This window comes from Gracilinanus agilis, chromosome 2, assembly GCF_016433145.1.
Source record: "Gracilinanus agilis isolate LMUSP501 chromosome 2, AgileGrace, whole genome shotgun sequence".
Lineage (NCBI taxonomy): Eukaryota > Metazoa > Chordata > Mammalia > Didelphimorphia > Didelphidae > Gracilinanus > Gracilinanus agilis.
The window spans coordinates 625720293-625741143 of NC_058131.1; the positions used below are offsets into that span (position 1 = coordinate 625720293).

General features: G+C 33.4%; 1 protein-coding gene across 1 annotated transcript in view; it reads right to left on the minus strand.

Moving 5' to 3' along the window:
• Positions 1–20851, minus strand: part of CCDC186 (coiled-coil domain containing 186) — a 38108-nt gene that overhangs the window by 10703 nt on the left and 6554 nt on the right. The window contains exons 4-11 of the mRNA XM_044662581.1: positions 11358–11570; positions 9344–9463; positions 8222–8326; positions 7379–7477; positions 7113–7199; positions 6113–6255; positions 4822–5077; positions 4073–4262 (exon numbers count right to left, since the gene is read on the minus strand). Of these exons, the coding sequence (XP_044518516.1) occupies positions 4073–4262; positions 4822–5077; positions 6113–6255; positions 7113–7199; positions 7379–7477; positions 8222–8326; positions 9344–9463; positions 11358–11570 (1213 nt within the window). The remainder of the gene's footprint in view (positions 1–4072; positions 4263–4821; positions 5078–6112; positions 6256–7112; positions 7200–7378; positions 7478–8221; positions 8327–9343; positions 9464–11357; positions 11571–20851) is intronic.

Sequence of the window (20851 nt, forward strand, 5' to 3'; positions counted from 1 at the left end):
AAGAATGGTTTTCTAATCCCTGTCAAGACTAGTTCTCCAAACCTTCCAAATTACTTTGTATATGTTTTATGTTTACTTGTAGATGTGCCTGTAATTTCCTCTGATAGAATTCAAGCCCCCTAAGGGCAGAAACTGTTTCCTTTTTGTCTATGTATATAGTCACAATGCCTAGCACAGTGAAAGGCTGGTACATAGTCTTTTAATTTATTTAATACATTCTTTTAATACATGCTTGCTGATCAGCTGACTGATTTCCATTGCATTTTGGGTCTCTATGTTGATTCTTCTGGGATTGTGACATGAACACTGGCTACAAATCACAGGTGGTTTTTTGGCAAGCAGCCTGGGATTAAGTGTACAATATGATTTCTAAAATATGATCTAACACATGCTTTTTTTTATTCAGTACTAGATCCAGAATACTGCCATCTGCTGTTCTTGTCTAAAATGTAAGTACTGATGGGCTAACTCAACAGGCTGTTTATCTAGGAACACATAATAACCTGGGCAATAGGCATTCTTCTATAATTGGTTCCTCTCATGTGATCTTGTTAGGCTAATTTCTCTTGAATGTCCAAGGGTGGATTTTACTGAGGTGGCTCTGTAGTTCTTGACACACTATGAAAGTCTCATGAACTACATCTACCAAAAAATCTTTTTTCCGTTTGCACTCTATATAGAACATCCTCCCTAATAGTGGAGAAGACCTTTGACAAGCACCTGTCTTATGCTCAGGTCCTCATCACATCACACCTGGACTACTGCAATAATAGCCTGCTGGTGGATCTACCTGCCTCAAGTCTCTTCCCATTCCATTCATCTTCTGTTCAACCACCAAAAGAATGAACATTAAAATAATGAAATGAAAAATGTCTCAACAACAACAAAAAATAGCACAGTGCCTGGTACATAGTGGTTGTTTTTCAATCATTTCAGTGGTATCTTAACTTTTTTTACAATCCCATTTAAAATCCCATTTTCTTGACAAAGATTATGGAGTAGTTTGCCATTTCCTTCTCTAGCTCATTTTATAGATGAGGAAACTGAGGCAACGGGATCTCAAAACTACCAAGTGTCTGAGGCCAGATTTGAATTTAGGAATATGTGTCTAACTTCAGGCCCAGCACTCTCCATTGTGCCACCTAGCTGCCCTAGTAGGTATTTAATAAATGTTTATTGACTGGCCTTGCCTTGCCTAAAGATAATTAAAAGAGGAACAATGTTATCATGGTGGTTATACCTATGAAGAAAATTTTGTAGGATATCTCAACATGTAAGTGCAAAGCACCTTGCTAGAGGAAAACTTTTAGGTCTCATTTTTTTATACTTTGTTGGGGCAAAAACTGTTTTGTAATCAGCAAACTATTCTCACAAAAATTTTAGAGAGAAGACCAACAGTCAGTATTTCCGATAGACTACCTTTTCAATCAACTCTTTTTGTTAAATGTGTATTATTTGATCTTGTCTAGTCTTTTTAAAGTTTCTCTTTTCTGAAATGCCTTGGAAATTTGAAAACTGTGTTACTACCAGAACTTAGATTGGAAGGTCCAGGTATTCTTAATTTAAATGTATCATTTTTCCCTTTCTTATATGACGTATAGGTACTAAGACATCAGGAAGTCAAGCTTGGTGGACCCACTGTCAGGCATGAGAACAGAGATGTAGAAATGGTGAAGTATCTATAACATTTTACAAATTTGTTGTCCTTTCAGTTTTACCAATAAATGCTCCCTGAATAATACTGCTTAGTTGAATACTTTATCAAACCCTCCATAAAACTCATTTTCCTCTTCCTCTGCTTTTAAGTGTTTCACAAGGTGATTAATATTATTCATATTCTTCCATTATCCTTGTAATGTTTTGAAAAATGAGCTTTTACATTAAGCTGATGGCTTATTTTTCCACTGGCATCTATAGACCCTTTCTACATTCTCAAATTTCTGTGAAAATGGGTTTTTGATGGGGGCAGCTGGATAGCTCAGTGGATTGAGAGCCAGGCCTAGAGATGGGAGGTCTTAGGTTCAAATCTGGCCTCAGACACTTTCAGCTGTGTGACCTGGGCAAGTCACTTAACCCCCATTGCCTAGCCCTTACCACTCTTCTGCCTTCAAGTCAATACACAGTATTGACTCCAAGATGGAAGGTAAGGGCTCTCATTCATTCATACATACATACATACATACATACATACATACATACATACACACAAATAAATAAATGAATGAATGAATGGCCAAGCAAATAAATAAATAAATAATAGGTAATGATTTTTGACTCAGTTCTATACAGGGAAAATTGAGGCCTTGAAATTTTCCTCTAGTAAAGTGCTTTTTCCATGTACACACTGAAATCCTACAAATTTTCCTTTTGATACAACACTACATTAGAATGGAGAATTAGAATTAGAATGGAGAAAAGGAGGTCACAGCAGTAAAGATGGTTTCCTAACTTTTTCCTTTTTGTATGTGAAAACTGCCATTAGATACATGTTTTTAATGTTTTATCAGTTTTCCTTTGCTGGGATTTGGGGAAATGACTGGTAAAAAGAAAATATTCTCTGTTCCTTGTACTCCCAGAGCTACACTTTGAAATCTTGGAGCACTGAAAGTACTATTACTGGTTAAGGGGTTGAAGAAGGAAAGGAGGAAAAGGAGAAAGAAAAGAGACTGATACCCACACAAGTATCATGGAACTGTCCTTAGTGACAAAAAGTTGCCTTCGTGGCCTAGGCTGGACTCTGAGAAACTTTACCAGAAACTTTTCCCAGTAGCCTATTTCTCTGTGCATGAGTTCAAAGCAGCTACATATCAAAACAAAGAACAAAGGAATCAACTGAATTTCTAATTTAGTTCTTAATTCTCCTGAGCCTATCTTTAGAACCTGAAATAGATTAAAAGTACAATAAAAGATGAATATTATTAGAGTGTTTCCAACTTTTCTCAATATCCTCCCCTATGGCAATATTCACAGTTAAAACACCAATTATCAAGGTATACATTGACTTGAAAAATCTAAACATTCACTATTTGAGAATCCTCTATTCCTTAATCACCTGCAACAGTACTAGTGCATAAACCACATCTTCATAGAGGTTTTACTAGTTTCTTCTTGGACACTGAAAAAAAAGATGATCAGATGTCCTTTGAGATGAAGTATTTCCTAATGTGCTTGGGTGTATAACATACTAAGACATGCTTCTGCTTAACACTAGAACTTCTTTATGTCTTTTGAATTCATTTACATGTCGATGTGGTTCATTTCCTCCAATAATAATAAACTCACTGTTTGGACAGGGATTTTAGATTATAAGTAGCAACATTTAATGTTGCTTAATTTAATAATTAATTGAACTCTAAAAATAAACATTCTCTGCCTACTTTTCCACTACTGTGCAACAGAAACAGTAAAAGAGGGAACAAAGGAGTCATTTTGCATATTTATCAGTTTTAAACATTCCCATGGCTCCGTAATTCATGAAATATTTGGTCAACCTGATGATGAATCCTTCTATATTCAGAGAGTTCTCAGGTATAGAGGCAGGGTTTGCTACCAGGACTGCATTGAAATCCTTTCCAACTTCATGGAACTGTCCACTGGCATGGACTAAAAGAATACATGATCACTTTGATTCTCTTAACTAGCAGTCCCTTATATATAAAATGATTAGACAATGGTGAAGTGTGAGGAAAGGTTAGCAAATCAATTCAGTAGCACCAAATTGAAAGGAAACTATCAAATTATTAGTGAATATAGTTTTATAGAGAGGAATCCTGGAGTCAAAAAAGCCTAAGTTCGAAGTCCTACTTTTGACACATACTAAATGCTACTCTGGGGATTCTATTTAACTTCTCAGGACTCAGGCAACATTCCCAAGATTCCAAGTAGCAGAAAAAGATGTTATTATGCAGTGATAGAAGAGGTTCCTCACAAGCCACTCTGCACCAAGTCTAGCTCCCATATTACCCCAAATAATCTTACAATAGAATGTTTTAGAACCTTCTATGAAAGTTGATTTCGTAAAACCTTCACAAATAAAATACACAAGAAGAAATTGAGATGGAAGAAGTTCAACCTTGCTGAAGTTGCTTGGTGAGATCCTTGAGATTTGAAGCATGTTTACGTCTTTGGGTAACTAGTTCATCTTTTAGTTCTTCTACTTGTGTATTTAATGCTTTTAACTCTTTTTGTCTAGAAGTCAGTTCTGCTTGCAAAGCTTGGCTTTCATTCTTTCGAAGTTCTTCTTCTTTTAACAACCTACTTTCCTGAATATAAGTAAAAGTAGAATAAACTATATCAGTCATAATATATGCCTCTATTACTATTGGCTTGTAATATATACTTCTATTACTAATGGCTTTTCACTATTAAAAACTGCAAACTTCTTTAGAATTGGGGACTTTTTCTCCTACTGTACTTCATTTTTTTACCATGTCTAATGTCATGGTATACACAAAAATAACTTCAAAGATTTCAAATTTTAAGAAACAACTCATAAAACATTCTCAAGTACTGTGAAATATTCAGATGTTTTAGCAATCAGGGAATTACTAACCAGATTTAAACAACATACAACATATAATAAATCTACATAGGACTAAAAGAAATCTTAAGTTTCTTTTCTTGTTAAACCTGGCACTTCCTTACTGCAGCATGGTTTTGAAGGAAGTCACAGAGGCTGAATTAAGTTATATCTCATAATAGATCAAAAAGAATGACAAGAACATGGTTTCAATGGATATTGGAACATTAATGCTGACTTATCGATCCCATTTCTATTCTCCATTACCTTGGTTTAAAAATTAACTTTATAGTTATACTTACCAAATCAGAATTAGTCTGCCTCATGTGTTCACAATGACTCTGTAATTGACTTTCACTACAGGAGAGTTTATCAAATTGTGACTGTAAAGCATTAGATTCAGATTGAAGTTGGGCATTCTTACTAGTTAATTTTTCTGTAAATAGCAACAACTCAGATTCTCTTTTTCTACTGCCTTCAATGTCTTTTTGTAGGTCATTAATCAAAGAATTCAGACTTCCCACTTCTTCAGACAAGTTTTCAATTTCTTGTTTCCCTCTAAAAAAAAGTGCCATTAATAAAAAAATGTACAAAGACTGCTGAAAGACCCTAAATTATTGATTCAAAATGTTTTATCCAAGATAAAGTTCTATTCAAGGACAAGTACTAAATCAATTAGTTTTTCAGATATTCTAAAGGAACAGATTATTTACTTTTATCAGGGTTTAAAAGACAAGAAATGGATAAAGATAATATAAAATCATGTTGCCATAAAAAAAAAACTACTACAGTTATTACCTAAAAATATTATTTTCATCTTAGCTTCAGTGCTAAAATCTCAAGCCAGAGTTCAAACCTGGCTTCAAATACTTACTAAGTTTATGACTCTGAGCAAGTCATTTAATCTCTTCTGTCTGTCCCTCATCTGTAAAATGAGGATGATAATAATAGCATCTACCTCCTAGGGCAGTGATGGGCAAACTATGGCCTACGGGCCAGATGCACTCCCTGAAATGTTCATGTGACATTATTCTTAATCTGAAGAATACAATGAGTAGGATACAATACAAAGAAACTTCAAAAGAGTTGCCTTAGAAACAGACTGACAGATGAGCATTTCCTTTCCTTTGGCCCCCTCTTTAAAAAGTTTGCCCATCACTGTCCTAGGGGGGTTGTGAGGACCAAATGACATAATGTGAGGACCAAATGACATGTAAAGCATTTTGCAAAATTTAAAATGCTATATAAATGGTAGCTATTACAATTATTATAAGAAAACTACTCAAGAAATTTCTAAAATACTTTCCTAAAATAATTCAAAGAAAGCAGGAATTTTAAAAATAATTCTGAGTAATGGTACCTCACAATAAGAAAAAGCTGATCTACATTAAGGGATAGAAATGGAAAACACTAATGAACCCAGAAGTGTTACAAATTAAAATTTACAGGATGCTCATTTTAAGTAGAAATATATAATGCTTCTGAAAATGTTCATTTCACCTAATTCATTTTTAAGCAGTAATTTCAAAATATATTCTCCAACCAGAAAAAAAATCAAATGATAAATATAAATGAAAGTTTCTTATGTGATACCTTTGAAGTTCATCTTGTAACTGCTCTACAATTTTAACTCTGTCCAACAAATTTTGAATTTCAGCTTTTTGGCGGTTAATAATCTCTTTATATTTGGATAATTCATCTTCTGTTCTTAACCGTTCATCTTCTAGACACTTCACCTGCCAAATAAGCATTTTATGTAATATTCCTGTGTTTCTTACAAAATATTCATTGTAGTGGTATATGTTAATAGTTATAAATACTTCTTAAGGCAGCACAGTATTGTTGTGGAAAAAAAGACAAAAGGTGTAAAGAGATCAGGATTCTAGTTCCAATTCTATCACTAAATACTACCTATATGATTTTAGGCAAATCATTTAATCTCTACTTGTATTCTCATCTCTAAAATAAGTATAATACTTGCTTACTCAAAGAATTTTACAATAAGACTAAAAGGAAACAATGTATATGAAAACATTTTGTTATACAGATTCAAGGTAGAATTATTTTGAAAAACATCATAGCATTAACAATCTATTTGAAAAATAAATAGGATGCATACTGGGGAGAAAGTCACATTATTTAAAAATACATAGTATATATTTATATTTGCTAAATGATTAGAAACTAAAATGGCATTAGCATATCCAGGGGAATGGAAGCAAAAGGTCTTTCTAGTCTTATTGATAATTTTTTTCAGTAAAATTAATAAGGACATAAAAGCTAATTGGCTGTCAATAGAATTTCTAGATCAAAAGTCTAAATCTGAATCAATAATATTTCATATTGTCCTAAATGGGTATTGAAATGACTACAATATTCTAAAGCACACTAATGGCAAACACTTTAAATAAACACAGAACCAGATTGTATTTCATTTTTTAAGAATTGCTATTCTGCCATATAATTATGTTTCACCAACCCTCAATCTTTCCTCCAACCTATTTTTTAAATGATCAGACAAAATTCCTGGTCAAAATTTTAAATGTTAGTTTATTTTCTCTTTGACCCAATGATAACTAATGCAATTAATTACCTTTGTCCTTAGTGTTCGTAGTTCATCCATACCCTCCTTAAATGTCCTCTTCAAATCTTCTAGTTCTTTTATTTTGGCATGATGCATCTTGTAAAATTTTAAAAAGGAGACCACAATATAATGTTATCCATCACGAATCAACTAACTTGCCCCAAACATTTTGCCTGCTCTTTGCAGAGGGCAGAAACCATTTTTGCAAAGGAAGCTGTCCTGACTTTCTGTATTTGTTATATGGTAGAAGGTATGTACAGAACATAAGTATTCACCTCTAGCTGATCAGATTTTTCCTGCATTTGTTTTTCTAGTTCTCCTTTTGTGACTTTGAGTTTTGCATCTAGCTCATTTGATTTAATTTCTTCTGACTCCTAGTGGAAAACAAGGAAAAGAAAAATAATTAATTTTTAAGTTTCACACTTTAAAAAATATAAAAAGCTTTGCCATTATATTTTTATTATCTGTTAAATCCTTTACAATTGTTTTACTTTAATACAGCTATAAAAAATTTTAATTAACATGTTGGCTATTCTACAAGCTATCAGTAAGTGGAATTTTTACAGAATTAAAAGTTTATATACACCTTATAGACCTCCCATTGGATCTTTATAACAACTCTATGAAGTAGATGCTATTACCCCCATTTTACCAATGAGTAAACTGAGGCTGAGAGGTAAAGTGACTTGCCCAGGGCCACACAGCAACTAAGGAGTTAAAAGTAAAATTGAAAACTCAGATATCTGCTTCCAAGTCCATTGCTTTTTTCACTATACCATGATGCTTCTATGTGGAAATATTTTGGATCAGCACTGAAACATCTGTATGAAATTTTTAGATTTATAATAAAATTGTTTTAAAGAATTACGTACATCCTTCACTCTAATTTTTTTCTCTAACATCTTCTAGTGTTCATAGCTGGTTAAAAGTTTTCTTTCTCTAAGAATCTTCTGAAGTGTGACTTTATATCCTAGGTATATTAATGTAAAGAACAGCCTATTTTATTAAAAAGCACCTGCAGAAATACATATAAAATATAAGCATAGAAAGCTTTAAAAAAAAGAAAAAGGGAATATTGCTGATTTTCTTCATTTGCCTATTCAAAAAGTGATACTTACTTGATATGTTTTTATCATTTCTTGACAATTTTTCCTTATTTGATCTGCCTCTTCTTTGGCCTGAGTTAATTTTATTGTTGTTTCTTTGAGTTTGTCTTTGGTTTCCTGAAATGGAAAAAGACAAAATAAACAAAAATAATGCTAATAAAGTTAATTTTAAAAGCACTAAATGAAAAGTTGGGAGGCCTACATTTTAGCCACTCCAGGTTCTGTCATATTCTATTAATTTTGTGACCTTGGTAAAGACGATTGGCTAATTTGTGTCTCTATCTCTGGGTTTGGATAAGATAACTTTAACCCCATCCAGTTCCAGTATTACTTTATTCTGATGTTTAATTTCACCAAGATCTAAATTAAAATTAGTATGAGTACTTATACATTCATAATTTGTAAATTAAACCATCCACTTAAGAGCTGTCCTTAACTCTGACCTTTTGAAATGTGATGGCTAAGTATAATCTAAACTAAAATAGTAAAGTTCATAAATGAAACAATGAATTTTTATTTCAAAATGTACACTAAAAACCACTTTTTTAAATAACTATCATCAGAAAACTATTGCCGAGATTTAAATGGTCAAAGTTTAATAACAACTCTTCTGATTCTGAAAAGTCTATAAAATGGATAAGTACCAAAAGCATTTGTAATCAAACTATCCTTTCAAAATGATGCATGAAATAATTCTAAGAATAAACTTAACCTATTAATCCAGGTGCTGTAAACAGTTTTCTTTTCACTGACCAACAACATTACAGATCTTTATTAGGTTCTGCCATCTGACTGATAATTTAGTCTTAATGTCTTTGATAGTTTTATAATAAACATGCAGATTTGCTGAAGTCATGCTATTTTTAAAAATGTGACTAAACATCTAACATTAAGGATAAAGAATAATATTTGACATTTAGGATAATTTTTAAAATTAGAAATCATATTCAATGGAATATAATATCTGGCCAATTTGAATCAAAAAAAGTCTCTAAATAAATAGCTTTCATTATACACATATAGCTATGTAACAAGTCCAGTAAGCCATTACATCAAATTTTTTGTATCACTACTCAATATTGTATGAAGGCAAAACATGTTAAGACTTTTATTCCACCACATTTCTATACTAACCTTGTGCGAATCCATTTCGGTTTTTAATTTGTTTTGAGCCCATTTTACTTTGATGACATGAGAGTTGATATCTTCCTTCATTTTGTCAATTTCTCTGCTCATTCTAGTGGCATCACTTTCCTAAAATATAATGCTGTTAGTTCATGTTTTCACTTTTCCATTTAAAGCGATCAACTAATTACTATATATTTTACATACATATAAAAATCAACCATGAAAATGTTATTAGAATAACAACTCTAATTAGTTGCTTTAACTCTGGAATTCTTAACCTTTTTGTTGATCTCTTGGGCAGTCTTATAAAAGCTTGTAGAACCCTTCACTAAATATGTTTTTAAAAGCATAAAATACAAAGGATCAACTGTATCATAATATAGTTATTTTTTGGATCTCAGGTTAAGAACTTCTACTCTAACTTGTCAGTAAACACAAAGGTAAATTAAAATCTTTCAAAAACCATTAATGAATTTAGTGATCAAGTTGAATCAGAAATAAAAGAGTATTATTATTTAAGTCCATTGTTTAAGAGGAAAAGTTATTAAGATAAAACTGAATGAAACAAGCAGGGTGATGGTAACCATTAGAGAAATTTTCAGTCTACTATAAATTCCTTTATTAATTATTTTAGGATTACAAACTTCCTTAGCCTTTTCATGAGGCTTAATAATTTTTGTTGCCTAATCCAGACCTTAATATCTCCTAAAAATTTCAGTCTAAGTTTTCTTCAAATATTAAAATAAATCCTACTTCTTCTCTTGACACCCATAAAGAAGTTGCCCCTGCTTCTGAAAAGTTGTCAGGGGATTGCTCTATCTAGCTAGTCTTAAAAAGCTGAAAAAGGTTTTGAAGTATAGGCTACTTATTTACTGTATGAGCAAGTTTTGTCATCTGATGACCAGGACAGCCAAGTTAAGAAAGATTTCTCAATAGAATTCAACTACAATGAAACAAATGTTTTTGGCAATAGTAATTTATAAAACTACCTGTAATCCTGTTGAGAATACAATCTCAAATTTTTGCAAGTATAGAAAATTATAAAAACAGCTTTTTAAGGGCAGCTGGGTAGCTCAGTGGAGTGAGAGTCAGGCCTAGAGACAGGAGGTCCTAGGTTCAAACCTGGCCTCAGCCACTTCCCAGCTGGGTGACCCTGGGCAAGTCACTTGACCCCCATTGCCCACCCACCCTTACCACTCTTCCACCTATGAGACAATACACCGAAGTATAAGGGTTTAAAAAAAAAAAAAACAGCTTTAAGACCAATCCACAAGAGGGCAGTAAAATTTCCAAATTGGAAAACTAAAATGACTATTGACATTTAATTTTCCATTCATGTTGAATGTATATGCCACATCTTTCCATTTCTTTTCAATTATAAAAAATTAACATGACAACTGAATTTAGATAAATTTCTGAGAATTAGTAAATTTTCTTAACAAAAACATATTTTGGTTAAATATAATAATTACTGCATAAATAGTAATGCCCTTCTTATAAGTCCTTGCTGTAAAAATGCATTGTTATAGAATAAAGTCATATTTTGGTATATTAGTAATGAAATCCTTTTCTAAGACATCCAAAGAGTCATAACATGAGGAATATGGCCAAAATGGTCTATTGTGAGATTGTGGTCTAATTACATTTCAAATTAATGAAGCCTCATGTGAATGACCATTTATATTTTATTATATTATATATATATTAATGTATATATAATATATAATTTATAAATAAACCTTGAAACATAAATGAAAATTTATAGCACTAGTATTTATAGGGGAGAAAAGGCCCTAAATACTCTCCAGCTAAAATTTATCAATATTTCATGCTACTTACCAAAATTACTAGGGGTAAGATTAGACTGTTAACTTAATAAAGATGCAAATGTGGGTAGATAGACAAATAGAAAACATACATTTAAACTTTTTTTAAACTTCTTGTTAAGTTTTGATCATATGACAATTATATAAGTGCAGAAAACAAAAAGTTCTTATCTAATGTAAAAAACACACTTTACCTTTGTTTCATAAAGCTGGTGTAGTCTTCCTTTTTCTTGAGAAAGTTGTTTAACTTTGTTAACATGTTTCTCAATTTCTTTATTTGCATCTCTGAGTTTTCTCTCAAGTCCCTCCTTTTCCTTTCTAAGATCTAAAGATTCCTTTTCACCTCGGACATACTTCATCACCATTGTTTCTTTTTCTTGGCGAGCCTCTTCACATTTCTTGTTTGCCTTTATTTTAAAATTATTTTGAATTAAAAAGTAGTTTGACATTAGACATTTTCACTTATCTTTTATTTACTAACATACTGTATGAAATCAAGGATAATTATTTTTAAGGGATAAGTACTACAAAAAAATTCTTAAAAACTAAATGCCATAACTAGCTATCTTTTTCTACTACTTTATCAAAACAATTTTCAGTTTTTTGATTAAGTCCTTATTCCCAAGATTCCTAAACAAGAAGTTATTTGTATAGAGATTTAATTGACATTTTAAATAGTAAAATGTATATTATAATACATACTTTCTCCCTCTGCCATTCTTAGTACCTGTTTTCATATTCCCTTCATTTCTGAATTAATCCCCCTCCCAAACCCAGAAAACTCTGTGACGAAGAATAAAAAAGAAAAAAAATTGCAGTCCAGCAAAAGTGTCATCTCAGTCTGAAAATATGTGCAATATTCCCCTTGACCCATACCTCTAACAAAGGAGAGGACAGGTACATTTTTTTTTTTTTTAAGAACTGCAGTCTAGGGGGCAGCTGGGTGGCTCAGTGGATTGAGAGTCAGACCTAGAGACAGGAGATCCCGGGTTCAAATCTGGACCCAGACATTTCCTAGCTGTGTAACCCTGGGCAAGTCACAAGCCCCATTGTCTAGCCCTTACTACTCTTGTCTTAGAACCAATACCCAGTATTGATTCTAAGATGGAAGATAAGGGCATAAAAAAATAATTTAAAAAAAACTGCAATCTATTTTTAGAAGTACTGGTATACTTGAAATATAGCCTCTAACACTTGCTGCCTGTATGACTTGACAATTTGGAAATGAAGGGAATGTAAAAACAAAAGAGAGTAAGAGAGCAGGTTGGAAGCTGCTTAAATGGATTGGATTTCCAAACCAGGGTCTCACCACTCTGTCGAAATCCTTTGTGAATTTGTATATACCTTAATTAAATTAACTCACATTCATTTAACTGAATGTGCAAAAAAATGCCCATTAATATTAATTAGGCTTTTTTTTTTCATTAACAGTCTGTGTTTCCTTTTTTGTAAATGATGGGGTTGAATTAGGCCATTCCTTCTTACTCTAATTCTATGATTCTATATTCATTTAGGTGAGCTACACATTTACAAGTTTGAGACATTCAGGTTGGAACTTTTTTACTTAGGCCAATACTTTTTTAAAACAAACCTGTCCTTACAGAATTTCTAACTTGGGATTTAAGATAATATATTCATTTTCTCTACTATATAGGCCAAAAGCAAACTTAAGGGAGTTTTGAGAAGTGAGACCAATAGCACATCTGACAAAGGTAGGCAAAGGACATCTAATTCAGGAAATAAAAAGTATGGAATCAGAGAATCAGGGAAATAGACTAATAAAAAGAGCATTATATTTAGTTTCAGAAGACCATGGGTGGATTTCATGGTTTTGTAATACAGGTAGTATAGTCTGTGTAACTTTGGAGCCAAGGCACCATACCTTCTTTTTATATCTATAATAACAATAACAATAATAGTAATTTCTGAAGAACTCATGATAATAGCTCTTATTATAGTTACTATTTTACATAGCACGTTAAGGTTTGAAAAACATTATATATGGCATATATATAGTATATGAAATATATGTATAATTTGATCCTCACAACAACTCTAAGGTAAATGCTATGATTAGCCCCCCTTCATAGATGAGGGACTGAGGATGCGATATGCTAAGTGACTTATCCAGAGTTAAAAAGCTGGCAGTATTTGAACTCAGGTCTTCCTGATCCCAAATCTAATACTCTATCCACTATGCCACCTAGATAAATAATGCCAGATGCTGAATTTCTAAGGTCCCTCCTTGTTTTAAATCCTATGATTGGAAAAATTGGTTTAATCAATTATAGATGAGAAACCACGCAGTTAAGAAAGTCCTACAAAGTTCTGAAAAATTGGATTTATTTTAACTTCAAAATACTACATGTCTGGCTACTATCTTAGTTCCTCACTAAAACTGAAAATCAATCAGATTTTTTTTTTTCCTTTGGGAAAAAAGGTAATATCTTTTCTTTTTAATAATGGAAATCAGTTGAAGAAATTAAGGATTACATTTATAGTCAATTTTGTTTAAAATCTTAAACTTTTGATATCTTTTACTTTATAAAAACATTTTAAACAATGAAGTAATCAATTAAAATTCAATACGACTAATAAATGAAATGTGAATAAATGTTCCAAATATATGTATATAACATGAAGAAAAAGAATCAGATATCTACATCATTCAACCCACCAACATTTATTAAGCTCCCAATATGTACTAGGGCACTGTGAGCAGCTAAGGATTCAAAGAAACAACTCTTCTTCTTTTTGCTTAGAGAAGCAAAAAGTATATAGGTATCTACAGCAGGTAATTATAAAAAGAATACATATGAAGTGGTTCTTTACAAAGTCAGAAGGAAGGGTCCTAGTCATTGAGGACAAAGGAGGATATGGTGTCAAGAAAGACTTCATGTAAAAGTGCTTCATGAGTTTCAGTCTGAAAGAGGAGGAGTTTTTGAAGTGGCAGCAGTGGAGGGAAGGCATTCTAAGCCTGAGTTTGGTCTGGTCAGGGAAAAGATATAGAGAAAGGAGATAATAAAGGAGAGTCTGACAAGACTGCAGAGTAGGACAAGGGTACAAAGACAGTTTAGAGCCAAGTCATGAAGGACTTTATATTTGATTGGAAAGACAACAAGGAAACTGGTAGCTTGAGTAGTAGAAGAAGAAGTAAAGTAGAAGACATGATCAGACCCACATTTAAGAAAAAACTCTTTGGCAGGTATGTGGAGGAATTAGCAGAAAATAAAAACAAGGAGGCCAGTTGTAAGTCTGTTACAATGAATTAGTTGAGAAGTAAATATCTGAAAAAAGTAGCGCCTATGTCAGGAGAGAGAAGAGGTTGAATGTGTGAAGTAGTAGATTTAAAGTACCAAAATTTGGCATCTAACTGGAGAAGTTTTAAGGAAAGAAGAGTGAAGAAGCAGAGACTAAAAGAATGATGGAATCTTTAACAGAAATAGGAAGTCTGATAAGATGAGTAGATCTATTGGGAGTTAAGTTCTGTTTTAGACATAAGGAATTTGAGATAAACATAACAAAGTTACTCTTTAGGTTTTTATTCATTTATACTATCACCAAAAAGGATTTCATTATCTAGGGTATACCTCAAATCAAACTCAGTAAATAAAAACATAAATTTTCAAAAATGAAGAATTAATTATCATCATCTTTACAAATAATAGTTACCAGGTTACAATACACAAAAACAATTTCTAGGTAACTTTTCAAGGACAATCTTTGAAAAGTTATTAAGACAGATTTTAAGACCCCTGAAATCAGGGACTGCTCTACTTCTTTTTAGCCTCAGTGTCCAACTCAGTATCAGACATATAAAAGTACTTAATAAATGCTTGTTAAATAACTGATAATGGTACAGTAAATTTTCAAACACCCAAACAAAATTCTTTCAATCATAATCTCACACTTTTTTTCCCTTCACAAAGTATTTAACAAGGGGCAGCTGAGTAGCTCAAAGGATTGAGAGCCAGGCCTAAAGATGGGAGGTCCTAAGTTAAAATCTGGCCTCAGACACTTCCTAGCTCTGTGACCTTGGGCAATTCACTCAACCCCCATTGCCTAGCCCTTACCACGCTTTTGCCTTGGAACCAATACCTAGTATTGATTCTAAGGTGGAAGGAAAAAGTTAAAAAAAAATGAAAAACAAAGTATTTAGTATATTTAAAGACTACCACTACACTTAAATACAAGTAAATGGAAGAGTAAATTATCTGCAAATACACGGTAATCCTATACCCCCAAATTTAAATATACATTTTTACTTATTAACTTTTGGATTATTTATCACCAGACAAATTATGAAGTGACTTACGGGGGAAATCATCAAGAATTATAATTCAACCATAGTCCCAGGAAATATTTTGGAACTGAAGGAACTATTCCAGTGGCTTGCTACATTTGCACCTTTGTCTTTATTTTATTTGTTTTAAAACCCTCAACTTCTGTGTATTGGCTCCTTGGTGGAAGAGTGGTAAGGGTGGGCAATGGGGGTCAAGTGACTTGCCCAGGGTCACACAGCTGAGAAGTGTCTGAGGCCAGATTTGAACCCAGGACCTCCCGTCTCTAGGCCTGATTCTCAATCCACTCAGCCTACCCAGTTGCCCCACACCTTTGTCTTTATACTTTGGCAATGACCTACCTATGGTCTATAAATTCTTGCCAGAGGAAGAAAAGGAATTTCATATTTCTTCTTATTACAGAAAATTATGGATTCCTAGAAAGGATGCAAGAAATCAGTGAAGAACACAGAAAGAAAAAATGTAAGAAGTTAAAGAGACATTGTACTAGAAACGCTAGCAGTAGCAATTAGAGAAAAAAAAGGAATCCAAGGGATTAAAGTAGGCAATGAGGAGACTAAACTCTCACTCTTTGCAGATGATATGATGGTCTACTTAAAGAATCCTAGAGAATCAACTAAAAAGCTAATGGAAATAATCAACAACTTTAGCAAAGTTACAGGGTACTAAATAAATCCACATAAATCATCAGCATTTCTATATATTTCCAACACAACTCAGCAGCAAGAGTTAGAAAGAGAAACCCCATTTAAAATAACCCTAGACGATATAAAATATTTTGGAATCTATTTACCAAGACAAACACAGGAATTATATGAACATAACTACAAAACACTTTCCACACAATTAAAACTAGATCTAAATAATTGGAAAAACATTAATTGCTCATGAGTAGGACAAGCTAATATAATAAAAATGACGATCCCACCCAAATTAATTTACTTATTTAGTGCCTTACCTACCAAGAAGCTTTCTTACTGAACTAGAAAAAATATGATAAAGTTCATTTGGAAGAACAAAAGATCAAGAATTATCAAGAGAACTAATGAAAAAAAAATGTGAAGGATGGGGGCCTAATAGTACCAGATCTTAAACTGTACTATAAAGCAGTGGTCAACAAACAATGTGGTACAGGCTAAGAGACAGAAGGGAGTATCAATGGAATAGATTTGGAGTAAATGTCCTCAGCAAGGTAGTGTACGATAAATCGAAAGATCCCAGCTTTTGGGACAAAATCCCACTATATGACAAAAACTTCTGGGAAAATTGGAAAGCAGTATGGGAGAGATTAGGTTTAGATCAACATCTTACACCCTACACCAAAATAAATTCAGAATGGGTAAATGACTTAAATATAAAGAAGGAAACTATAAGTAAATTAGGTGAATATAGAATAGTATACCTGTCAGCTCTATGGGAAAAGAAAGAATTTAAGACCAAACAAGAGGTAGAGAATATCACAAAATGTAAAATGAATAATTTTGATTACATTAAATTAAAAAGGTTTTGTACAGAAAATATTTATAGCTGCGCTTTTTGTGGTGGCAACAAACTGGAAAAGGAGGGTATGTCCTTCAATTGGGGAATGGCTGAACAAACTGTGGTATATGCGGGTGATGGAATACTATTGTGCTAAAAGGAATAACAAACTGGAGAAGTTCCAGGCGAACTGGAGAGACCTCCAGGAACTGATGCAGAGCGAAAGGAGCAGAGCCAGAAGAACATTGTACACAGAGACTGATATACTGTGGTAAAATAGAATGTAATGGACTTCTGTACCAGCAACAATGCAATGACCCAGGACAGCTCTGAGGGATTTATGGTAAAGAAAACTACCCACATTCAGAGGAAGGACTGCAGGAGAGGAAACACATAAGAAAAGCAACTGCTTGAACGTATGGGTCCGGGTGGACATGATTGGGGATGTGGACTCGAAATTACCACACCAATGCAACCACCAACAATATGGAAATAGGTCTTGATCAAGGACACATGACAAAACCAGTGGAAATGTGCATCGGCCATGGGTGGGGGGAGTGCGGGGGGTGAAGGGGAAAGTAGGAGCATGAATCATGTAACCATGTTAAAAATGATTATTAATAAATGTTAAAAAAAAAAAGGTTTTGTACAAACAAAACCAATGCAACCAAAATTAGAAGGGAAGGAACAAATTGGGAAAAAAAGCTTTGCAACTAAAACCTCTGACAAAGGTCTAATTACTCAAATTTATAAGACTCTAAATCAATTGTACAAAAAAAAAAAAATCAAGCCATTCCCCAACTGATAAATGGGCAAAGGCCATGAATAGGCAGTTTTCAAATAAAGAAATCAAAACTATCAATAAACTCATGAAAAAGTGTTCTAAATCTCTTATAATTAGAGAAATGCAAATCAAAACAACTCTGAGGTACCACCCCACACCTAGCAGGTTGGCTAATATGACAGCAAAGGAAAGTGATAAATGTTGGAGGATATGTGGAAAAATTGGGACACTAATACACTGCTGATGGAGTTGTAAATTTGGAATTATGCCCAAAGGGCTTTAAAAGACTGCCTGCCCTTTGATCTAGCCATACCTTTCCTGGGTTTGTACCCCAAAAAGATTATATGGAAAAATATTTGTACAAAAATATTTAGAGCTGCACTCTTTGTGGTGGCAAAAAATTGGAAAATGAGGGGATGCCTTTCGATTGGGGAATGGCTGAACAAATTGTGGTATCTGTTGGTGATGGAATACTATTGTGCTCAAAGAAATAATGAACTGGAGGAATTTCATGGGAACCGGAACAACCTCCAAGAAGTGATGCAGAGTGAAAGGAGCAGAACCAGGAGAACATCATACACAGAGATGGATACACTGTGGTTCAATTGAACGTAACAGACTTCTCTACTAGCAGCAATGCAATGATCCAGGACAATTCTGAGGGACTTAAAAGAAAAAACACTATCCACATCCAGAAAAAGAACTGTGGGAGTAGAAACACTATCCACATCCAGAAAAAGAACTGTGGGAGTAGAAAAACATTTGCTCAATCACATGGTTCGATGGGGATATGACTGGGGAAGAAGTCTCTAAATGATCACTCTAGTACAAATATTAATAACATGGAACTAAATCTTGATCAATGATACATGTAAAACCCAGTGGAATTGCTTGTTGGCTATGGAAGGGGGGAGGAAAAAAACATGAATCGTGTAACCATGGAAAAATATTCTAAATTAATCAATTAAATAAATGTAATTTTTTTTAAAGTTAAAGGGAATCAAAGTGCCAAGAGTCTGTTGAATAAGACATACCAGAAAAAAAGTAGAAATTATGCCACTGAAATTACGCAAGAGGAAGAAGCTGTTAACATCCCATGTTCCACAGAACAATAAGGAAGGCTCACAGGCAGAATGCTATAACTAAACCTAACTAAGAAGATATACTATTGACCTATTTGTATCCCTCAGGGAAGTGTCTACATTTTCCATCAACAATTCTGTTTGGGTTAGACTTCATGAACATGTTATTTCCCCTATGAATAAACCAGTCACCTGAAATCTCAGCACCATGCCAACTGACTCATTTTTTAAACTCAACACCTTCATAACACCCTCAGTCGCCTTTCTTCTCTAACTGGAGAGTGGGGGCAATAAATTCCTCCCAAAGACTTCCTTTATAAAGGGTTCAGATCAGAACTTGCCAGGTAATTGCATCTTCCTTCAGTAGTTCTTTGTCTCAACTCTAGGGAACATGGGAACATCATACCTCTGGCATCCTTTCTCTATACCACACTTTTCAGCTTACTTTGTGTGTATTGTTTTCCCTCATTGGATTGTAGGTTCCTTAGAATAAAGGAGGATCTTTTCTTTTATTTATGTTCTCACTGCTTAGCACAGTGTTTGGCACCTAGTAGGTGCTTAATAAATGTTTAATGATTAAATTACATATAAACAATTATAACTAAATATATAAACATTCCAGCTGTGAAGTGATGTGAAGCCTTCTAATACTGATCAAATCCAAACATGAAAGTCAACTTCTATAATTTCACGTAGTAATGAATGGCATAGTCATAAGATACAAACTGAACCTCTGGTGATATAGGTCCTTGTTAGAAACTGAGGGACTTTAGAACAGAGGTAGTATCTTCTTTCAGTCAAAGATTGGGACTTTGGCAAAGAAAGGAATACATAGCAAGTAAAGAGCTAACTAAAGAAATGGTCTCAAAAGAACAGAATTCAGACTTTTGGATCATGGTTTATGATCTGAGAACACTAAGCTACTGTCAACAGATGGAGAATATCTTACAAAGCACAAGGAAAAGTGTTAAAAGGCGTGGGACACAAACATAAATAGGAAGGACACATAAAAAAAGTTGCAGGAAGGCTAAAATCCTGAATGAGCTAGAGCTAATAAAAAATGCTGGCATATACTACTTGGAGGCAGATAGTATAAAGTTAAATAATAAAGAGAAAGGAAAATTTCTTAACTCCTCTTTTGCTTTCATCTTTGCTATAGTTAAGAGTTGAATAACTATAATAAAAAGAAAATTAAATTACTGTCAAAGACAAATAAGATGGGAGCAGTTAGGTAGCCCAGTAGTTAGAAAGCCAGGCCTGGAGATAGGAGGTTCTGGTTCAAATGGTCTCTGACCCTTCCTAGCTGTGTGATTCTGGGCAAGTCACTTAATCCCACTGCTTAGCTCTTATCATTCTTCTGCCTTGGAACCAAAAAAATACTGATTCTATGTCGAAGGTAAGGGCTTTTAATTTTAAAAAATAAAAATTGAGAATAATAGAGAATGGGAAATGTGCCAGAAGAATGGAGACAGACAAACCTTTTTTTCTTTTTAAGTTGCTAAAATGTTTAGCCTGACATTCAATTTCTAAGAAAACACTAAGATGGGTTATTAAATAGTTCATTACCACTTAGAAAAGGAAGGGATAACTTACTAAGAAAGGACAGCAGGATCATAAAGAGTCTAAAAACAATGCTATAAAAGTAGCAGCTAGGTGGTGTAGTAGAATAGACTTCTGGGCCTGGAGTCAGGAAGACTCATATTCCTAGTTCAAATATGGCCTTAGACATTTACTCGCTGTGTGACCTTAAGCAAGTCACTTAATCTTGTTTGCCTCAGTTTCCTCATCTGAAAAGTGAGCTAGAGAAGGAAATGGCAAACTACTCTAGTATCTTTGTCAAGAAAACCTCAAAATGGGATCACAAAAAGTTAAGACATGACTGAAACAACTGAAGAACACAAGAAGCATGAAAAAAGAAGGGAGGATAAAATAGCTTTCTTCAAATTTCTGAAGCACTGTCATGTGGAAGAATCTAATGCACCCCCCGAAACAATAAATAATAGTTATAGGCAGGAAGATTTTAGTTCAATATAGTGACCATG